The sequence below is a fragment of the Onychostoma macrolepis genome, chromosome 09 (genome assembly GCF_012432095.1).
Source record: "Onychostoma macrolepis isolate SWU-2019 chromosome 09, ASM1243209v1, whole genome shotgun sequence".
Classification (NCBI taxonomy): Eukaryota; Metazoa; Chordata; class Actinopteri; order Cypriniformes; family Cyprinidae; genus Onychostoma; species Onychostoma macrolepis.
This window is the reverse complement of record NC_081163.1, coordinates 13671675-13681525: the sequence shown is the minus strand read 5'-3', so window position 1 is coordinate 13681525 and position 9851 is coordinate 13671675. Positions and strand designations below refer to the sequence as shown.

Sequence of the window (9851 nt, the reverse complement as noted above, 5' to 3'; positions counted from 1 at the left end):
TTCAAACTCATTCAGCCTCCTAAAAGTAAAGAAGTTATGTACTTATCTTAATGAGATAGGTCATTAAACGATTTTCTGAATTAAACCATCCATTTAAATTAATTTGTCCTCCATGACAAGTTTTTGAGATCACCACAATTCTATGAACAGGCATGCAAACATTTGCTTAATTAGGTGTATTCCCACTGAATGCCAAAAAATAAGAAAAAAATCCCACATTATACAACAGTTAGTTCCAGTTCTCAAATGTGATTGTGATTTTCGAAGCAATGCCATAGAAGAACCATTTTTGGTTCCCCAAAGAACCTTTCAGTGAACAGTTCTCAAAAGAACCGCTTCTTTCTTAGTATAAAAAACATTTTAGAATTCTGAATAACATTCTTCCACTATAAAGAACCTTTTTGCAGAATGGAAAGGTTCCATGGAAGTGGAAGGTTCTTCATGGAACCACGGATGCCAATTAAGAACTCTTGTTTTTAAGAGTGTCGTGAACAGTGTATTAAGAGAAAAATTATTTTTTAAGTTTGCTAATATGCTATTTTGTATTCAGTTATACAGTACAATATAAATTAGGACTTTTTATCCTGGCTGTCAATCTGTGCATTAGTGGTGTATTGACTCTTTCTTGAAGATTACATTGATACACCAATGGTGGTGACAAGTCTCTGTCTTAATGAGTGAATCAAAGCAATCATTGACTCAACAGATTCTCTCAAAAACATTGATTCATAAAGGAACGAAGCACCTGACCTGTGTGTGTTGTTCAGAGTCACATTATGGTTAATTGTGCACTGTATGTTTAGTACTGTTTTGGCGGAACAAAAAATAACTGCCGATTTTGAGTCTAAAATGTACGTTAGTTAATCTATCTAGCTGAATAACAGTTTATATCAGCTATACTTGGTACTATTGATTTTTTTTGTTAAGTATTTTGTATGCATAAGGGAGGAATGTGGAGACGATGCAGATAGGGAATATTTTGCACTTCACATCACAATAAAGCATTGGAAATTTGTTTTATGTGATTTAAATGAACATGCCTCACAGCTTGGCCCGGCAGAAGGTATCCTTATTGACTGTGTACTTGGACTGAATTAAGCCGTGAAATGAGCTGCAATCCATTGTTCTTTCACCATGAACAACAGAGATCAATACTTATGATCTCCACCAGCCCTCCTGAAACTAAGCACACAGGACAACATATGTTCCCTTCAGTGACGGCATAATCTGACTAAACAAAATTATACAAAACCAAAGCCTTTACACACAGATTCATGCCATAATATTGCCCAAAACACATATGATCTTCACTTGACTCTTTCCAGTCAAAATATTCTATCCCATTGTTTTTCCCTCTTTATGCCCAGTACTGTTCTGCCTCCATGTCCTCCCCTCTATTGTTTTTTTTTTCTTCTCTTTCTCTGGGTCTTACTATTTTCATACCCCTCCACTGGCCCTGGGTCAGACATCCTGCCTCCATCCATCTCTCCATCCACCCATCCATCTTTCCATCCTTCCAGCAACATCAGCCAGCTGCCTCAACACACACACATAGAGTAGACCTTAATTCAGTCAGTGAGGTCTTTGCCCCCTTCCCAAAGCAATGCCCAGATCTGAACACATGCACCAGGCAAAAAAGGGCAGCAGAGGGGGGATGGGTGACTCTGGAAGCCATATGCCTCTTTCTCACATTTGACTCTGTGTATTTATATGTGTATGTGTGAGGAGGGGAGGGGTGTGTTGCAGGAAATAGCGGCCCAGCTGACTTTGTTCACAAACAGAGGACAGAAATAAGAGGTTTTAATGGAATCTAATGCATCTCATCAGCCAGGATCAATAATAGTCTAAAACATAATCGGTCTGAGGATGATTTGTGGATCCTAAAGAATTCCAATGATTTCATTTTATATTAAAGATTTTTTTTCTCATTAAACTTGGTATTGAACTATACATTAATTTTACTGATTATATTACAAATGTCGAATCACATGCACAGACTATGTGGATCTATTTGATGTGCCTATTAGAGTGAAATACTCTTTACAAGTCTTTTACGAGAAGTTTGGCAATACATTAAACACCCCTGTCCCCTATCGTTTATGAGAAATATCTTTCTATGAGAAATGAGAACTATCTTTATGAGAAATATCTTTGCCAAATCAGCCTCTTCAAGGCTGTATCATGTAATCACACAATCTTGCATTTCACAACAAATCATTACTAACTGGATTTTTTATTTATTTATTTATTTTTATCTTTTTTTTACTGGAAAATAGAAGGATTGATCTTTGAAAGATCATAGGTTGATACTCAAAGAATACTTTCTTATGTACTACATCCTTTAAAAAAAACTTCCAAAAGGTTTTTTGTTTGTTTGTTTGTTTTTTGCAGCAATGCCATAGAAGAATCATTATTGGTTCCCCAAAAAGAATCTTTCAGGAAACAGTTAAAAGAGCCTTTTTTTTTTGCTTTTTGTCTGAAGAATCTTTTTGAAATCTGAAGAAACTTCTTCACTAGAACCTTTTGGGTCCATGAATGTTAAAGGTTCCTTGTGAAACCTAGATGCCAATAATAATAATAATAATAATAAAAACATTTATGTGTGTGGCCCATCAATGCTTAAATCATTATTGTGACTTCTGGAGAGCTTAGACTTTGTTAAAATGATAGACTTACTATCATGTAAGGCAAACAAAGTTAACAGCTGGCGGCAAAGTAAAAAAAAAAAAATGTTTATTTGTAAACAGGTAGTTGCCAAAACAACATGGATATGTTTTTATTTATTTTTTATTTTTTTCAACCGTCGTTTTTAGATTAAAACTTATTTTCATGTATAAAGGAGACTGCATTTTTACTATCACGTGACAAATTCCTTTAAAATTACACCGTTTTAATTATCTTTACAGCGTTTCTTTGTTGGCAGTTCATTTTAATATCCCTGTTGTATTAAGGATCATTTTGGTTAGTATTTTCACAAATATGTCTCTCAATTTAGGTCATAAAAAATGTATAAGAATTAAATAAAGCTAATTAAAAAAAAAAAAAAAGATGCTCCTGTCATCCAAAAACGTCACCCTATTAAAAAGAGATTTTCTTAAAATATCATTACTAAACCCTTATTTCAGCTAAAATGTCCAGATTAGTAGCTGAAACTTTTACAAACAATTGCACCACTTTAACACAGGCGTACAACCCATGCGTTGCTGCCAAACGCTTGCGTCCAGCTCTAGCCTCAGGCGCGCCTTTCAATCTGCTCGAGAAAGAACTCGCTGAGTGGAAGGAGAGAGAACGGAGGGGGTGGGACGGAGGTGTGACTGTCGTGGATAAGTGCATAAAGTGAATGATTTGCAAGAGGGAGCGAGAGAGCGAGAGAGGGAGACTTTAAAGGGAGCCAGCGGAATGTTATCTCTCAAATCATCAGAGGCACGAGGACCAGCACGCGTGGCTGTAAGGATGGCTGGAGCAATGTTGTCCTGATCCACGGGAAACAGAAAGGACAGCCTGAGACGACACTTTCGTATCTAATCGATTTTATCTGAGGACGCGTGTCCATTGTTATCCACACACGGGTCAGAGGGCAACACATCTCAGAGCGTGCGTTACCGGTCCTGATATTTATATCCATTCTGTAATTCTGCTTACGGAAATTTCATGATATAACAACACACATCTTCGTTGCCGGCTGCGTGGAATTAGTGGCGAGGAAAGTATTACTGAGAAATGCTGTTGCTGCTGATGCTGAAATAAATATTCAGAAAACACAATGGACAGATGAACATGAATCACTGACTGAAAACAGACTTGATACAAGGGATTTGAGGGAATAAATTAATTCTTATCCAATTCATCATCAACAGAGGTGAGTTTCAAATCAATTTCATAAAATGTTGATTATACTTTTCACTCATCTTCATGTTGTAAATGCTATAGCAACAGTCTAAAAAGCAGCTCTTGCAAAACAATTATGCAGGATGATACTAAAATCTGTCACCTTTTTATGATAAGATATTAGTTTTCATCCGTCACAATAATCTGTCACAATATTTTCCACTTTGTTTTTAGGATTTCAATTCGGTCTTTTATAATTCAAGTGGTTAAACAAGTGCAAAGAACTAATCGCTGCAGGTTGTCACCTTGGCACCGCTTTGATTTTTTTCTTTAAAATTGAAAACAGCAATTAAACGTACATTTCCAGTTGTAATGGGTAGAAATTTTACAATGTTCAGTTGCATCACTCAAATAAAAGTAACCTGAACAGTATAATATACACAAATAAAAACAAAATACACATTAAACACATCAACCATCTTTTCTTTTTTCTTTTTTCTTTTAAATGTTCCTTGTGATTGAATGCACTTCAGACTCACGCACCCTTGTGTCATCTGGAGCTATAGACTTTGCATTTGCATTTGCGACAGATGGTCAGCTATGACTTTGGTTTTGTGACAATAATTGATTTCCATTAACTTTTGCATGGAACCGGTGAATATTTATAATCATCTACTGATGGTAATGTGTGCTGAGTGAGCTAAATTGCAAAATGCACACTGACATTTAGTAGCTACTGAACCGTTTTTAAAGTAACAGAAACCAATAGCCTAGAATGTTACATTCAAAACGGAGGTAAAATATAATTTAGTCTAGACGTTCTATCATTTCATGAGATACAATAGTTGGATTTGTTAGTTAATTATTGTTTGTTGTTTATTTCAGATACTGCACTGAATGTAGCCTATTATAATATGTACAGATTAATATTTATATTTATAAAAACAAATCCTTTGTGTCTAATTCACCAGGACAGTTAACAATCAGTGCACCACTGAAGCCTTGATCAAACGGATCTGAAAATGATGCTGAGTCCCGATCAGACGGATCCTGACCTCACCTGGACACAGGCGGACACGGAATGTCTGAACGTCATGAAAGTGGAGTGTGTGGCTCACGAGCCCTTAGAGGCCGAGGATGGCAAGACTCGCGCACTCGTGCCAGCCGCGCTCACCAGAGAGGAGAAGAGACGGAGGAGGCGCGCGACTGCCAAATACCGTTCTGCGCATGCCACGCGCGAGCGCATCAGAGTGGAAGCGTTCAACGTAGCGTTCGCTGAGCTGAGAAAGCTGCTACCAACACTTCCACCCGACAAGAAGCTGTCCAAGATAGAAATACTTCGCCTAGCTATCTGTTACATTTCTTATCTTAACCACGTTTTGGACGTTTAAACGAACATTTACCAGTACCTTAAAACAAAACCCTTCAAGTGTGCATAAAGAATACTTTTATAGACATTGAGAAGTGGCATATTCCAGCTTTCACACAAATAGCCTATTAAAAAAAGAGGGGGAAAAAAGGGTAACATTTCAGAAATAGGCTATGTTTTGTTGTCTGTCCCCACTAATTACAAAACAAGGAAATCGGAACAAAGGGATGGGAGGAAGTCTTTTAGTTACTATAAAACCTTAGCTACCGAAAATGTTACGTATCGCAATAAGTGAAGCTTGCTGTTTTTGATTGCTACTGTAGTTTAGGATAGCTTTTCAAAGATTAGCTATCCTGTTCAACATCCCACATCATGAGCACATCTGTGGCAATACATTTGTTGTGGAGAGATTTGACTTGGGTTGGATGTTAAGAGGCTACATCACATAAACGAAACAAATGTTTATCTTTCGCAACATTGTTATAAATCAAGCTGATTTTATAGGCTACCAACCGTGTGGAGAAATGTATAGGCTACTTCTATGTGCTGGAACAAATCGTAACCTTGTTAGCTGTTAATTTATATTTTCTTGTATATTTATTTATGAAGTAAATTAAGTTATGTGAGTGTCCTTAAAATAGCATATCTAAAGTGTTTACGTATATATGTAAATATTTAATGTTTTATTATTATTCCTATTTTAGACTGATGTCGCAGAGTTTGGGTTTACTGTTGCTTTTCACTTGCACTTTTCATTGGCAGTTTTCTTAGGAGTAGGAGGGCCTTCGCTGTGTGTGCACTACAGTTATTAATATAATGGTGTTGCTGTTGATGTCCTGTCCTATGATAACGAGAAGCACTTCCCATCGGATAGGATCTATTGCTGTATTGTTTATTTTGTTTACAAAGTGCTCATAGATAGCGCTTTGGGTACCTGATGACTTGGGGTGGTTTAAAAGTACAATTACACTAATTTACATGCATCATAATCAATGTCAGATAAATCATTTGGCCATAGACATAACAAGCGTGTTGCCTGCCTTCCAAGTCTACAAGCTACCCTTAGACGCTCTCTCTGCTGCGACCAAAAATGATCTCAAAGTAGTTTATTTTTCATTTAGAAACTATTTATAGAGATTATTTGTTTACGTGATTCTTGTGAACCTTTTGGAAATTTTACAGTGAACAAATAGTCTAACATCTGCCTCATATCCAAAGATCACCCTGTTAATTCAGGGTTTTGTCCGTCATTTTGTAGTGGAATAGCCAGTACACTGGTTTGTATCGCAGTTTTTCATAACTATTTTAGAATAAATAGTAAAAATATTAATTCAGCGCTGATTCGTCTGTTGTAGTTTTTGTATAAAACAAAATGAAATTAAAGATATTGTGCCAATACGGTGTTCTCTGTTCATATACTTTCACGTACGTCATTTCAGACAACTGCAATGAACTATAGGCTCACATTATGAAATCCACTGTCGTAAAACATTATTTACCTATTAAAAAGCCATGAAAAAAAAGACCTTTTCATGCTGTCACACAACACATGCACAGTTCGCTCTGCTCACGGCCCAAAGGCGACTTTCTCCCCAGAGAGGAGACAGGTGCTTGTCCAGACGGGCCAAGGCAACCAAATTACGACCCGTCTGCTGCGTCCCGTGGGAAAGAGCAAGGGAGCATGTGCGCATGTGTGTAGGCTATAGGCTGCGTGTCTAAGTCTTGGTCATATTTTTCAACTTTGTTTCACTCAATCACAAAAGAAACAGTCAGTTTGTGAAAATTTGTTTAGAAGGTAACAATTAGGCTATTTTAAGTTTCAAGATGATACATTTAACGTGTAGGTCTAACATAACACATCCCAGAAGTTACATATGTTCTGCACCCAGGCAAACAGGCTGATCAGTTTGTGTGTCCATGCTGGACGTGAACAGGCCTCGTTAGTGGATTATGTAATGAATCACCCTCAGCCCCGCTGTAATGCCATATGTCTGGGTGTATGTCACGGAGAAGGGTCGAATACATTAGCCTTAAACTCAGGTAGCCAGATTAGACGTTGACCCTTCATGCAAAGAGCCAAACTGTCGTCTCTACAAGTGTCTTAGATATTCACTGAACAAAAAGAGCGAAGATGGCCTATTTTATCAAACACGTTAGCCTATACAATATTTCTCTATCTGTACTCAGAGTCGTGAACATCTATCTATCTATCTATCTATCTATCTATCTATCTATCTATCTATCTATCTATCTATCTATCTATCTATCTATCTATCTATCTATCTATCATCTATCTATCTATCTATGTCCCGGGTCAATCTGTCAGTTTGGTTAAATTATTTGTGGCCAGATGGAGACGGACGGATGAGACACAGACGACATTAAGGGTGTTTATAAAGAAAAGACTAGAAAAAAACTGCTTAGAGGGGAAAACGAGAGTCAGTCTGTTCTCATTAACTCGCGCATAGAAAGTGTCACACTCAGAACAATGCGACCCGGCTGCGCGCGCACTCCCGGACCATCTGTGCACGCGTCAGACATACAATGATCAGATTTTCATCACACAATGACACACTGACATAGTCAGCGCATGCATTTGTTGATGCATGCATTGAAGATTACAGATTTGTAACCTTCCTTCGGATATTTGACAGGACCAAACACACAGACTACGCTGCCCAGGTTTTGTAAGAGCTTTAGAAGAAAAAATAAATAGATTTTCAAACACAATAAAGTTGCAGTTGCGCTGTAGGCCAATTGTGATTATAAAAGGTATTTGGTAAATGTATGAACGATACTGCATTTGAGAACACAATATCAAGTCTTAAAAATATATATATATATATATATATATATATATATATATATATATATTAGTATTCACGGAGTGGATTCACACAGTTGTATTTTTTCACGACTGACAATATATTTTTTATAAAATTCATTAAATAACATTATCATTGACATCCATCAAAAATAATTTGGGAGTCACTTAGAACATAATTATTTATTGAAGTTGAACAAGGACAACAATAAAAGATTTTAAAAATCACACTTTTAGTGTTGGGTGCACATTAAACAAATCACTCACAAATGTCAAATATCTCCTGACTCTCTTTTTCTATTCATACATACGTGTCCAAATAACTTTAGGCCAGGACAAGCACTCATAGACAAATATCATTCCATACGTGGTCCTGGGCACTTAAAGCACTGCATTTTGTTTGTCTAACACACCTGATTCAGATCATCAGCTCATTAGCAGAGAGCTCCAGTTCCAGGAACTGAACTGAATGGGTCAGACTCTACTAGGCTACTAGAGATATACAAAATGTGCAGTAATGTAGTCAGTGGTTCAAACGACAGGATTAAAAAATAAAATAAAATAAAAAACACTGACAAATGCCACCCATTCGAAGCATCAACTTTGTGTGAGGTGCTCACTAGTGCCACTTAGTGGACAAACCCAGTGTCACTTCATTTATCTGATAGGTCTGTAAAATAATAACGATAGCAAATGAAGATACATCACATATTATTATTAGTAGTAGTATTATTAATCTCGTTATCAGATTATGATTTATAAAAAATCATTAAATATAATAGTAATTAAACATATATCAGTGTAGACGTGGTTGAAACTCACAGAGAAATATGAACTTTTATGTCATTAAACAACTACAGTGCTTTTGTTTCAAATTGCTTTATAGAAGTACAAGTCTAGCTTCCAACAGTGAAATAATGTATAAAAAAACTTTGCTGCCCCCTATTGGTCAATAATGAGAAGTAATAGGCTAGGTTTTTATCTTCTTGTAAAGAGTTCACTTTCTCTTCAATGTAGGGTAAAAGTTAAGAAAAGCAAAAATTATAAAGAAGTAATTAAGATAGGCTATACACTACTTCTGGGTCATTAATAAGCAAAAGTGCTCCTTTTGAAAAGGTACAGTGACAACTTTTGGACCTTTTTTTCTGAGAGTGTAAAAAAGAATGTCAATGCATTTTCTAAGACGTTTTACATGAACAACACAAAATATTGCAAGGACTGATTTAAAAGGCTGTATCTTTCTGACCAGGAAATAGAAAGTGACTAAGGTGTATCAATCAAAAAGCAAATACAATTGTGAAAACTGCTAAAAAGAGAGAAATTAATTGTTTATATATTACTCTAAAACAGGGATCCTCAAATCTGGCCCACGATATCCACTTTTCTGCAGAGTTTAGCTCTAACCCTAATCAAACACACGTGAGCATGCTAATCAGTCTCTTCAGGATCATTAGAAAGTCACAGGTAGGTGAGTTTGATCAGGGTTGGAGCTAAACAGTGCAAGATTTGAGGTGTGCAAGATCCAGAGCAAGATTTGAGGAACCGTGTTCTAAAAGGTTCTCAGTATTAAAAGTCAACCTGTCAGTCCTCATATTAGTAGTCATTTAGCAAACACAGTTATCAAATCTAACACTATTACACAGACAGGCCTATAGGCAATGCACAATACTAAAGTAGGTTAATATGTGTATTTGTTTAATGCAGTTATATTCTTATATTAATGTATAGCTTATATTTTATAATTTTGTGATTATTCTTTTAGATTCATCATGGACCATCAGTCCAAACATTATTTTGGTGACCACTGTGAGTGAACACTGAAGAAAAGCT

At 36.4% G+C, this 9851-nt stretch overlaps 1 protein-coding gene across 1 annotated transcript; it reads left to right on the top strand.

The window, feature by feature from the left end:
- Nucleotides 1-3309: 3309 nt before the first annotated feature.
- On the top strand, nt 3310-6584 carry nhlh2 (nescient helix loop helix 2). Its single transcript, XM_058787606.1, has 2 exons — nt 3310-3859; nt 4800-6584. The coding sequence occupies exon 2, from the start codon at nt 4851-4853 to the stop codon at nt 5217-5219; it is 369 nt and encodes a 122-aa protein (XP_058643589.1). The 5' UTR covers nt 3310-3859; nt 4800-4850; the 3' UTR covers nt 5220-6584.
- The last annotated feature ends 3267 nt before the right edge of the window (nt 6585-9851 follow it).

What these genes read in the sequence shown, in the direction of transcription:
- nhlh2 (XM_058787606.1), top strand. Translation starts at nt 4,851, where the DNA reads ATGATGCTGAGTCCCGATCAGACGGATCCTGACCTCACCTGGACACAG.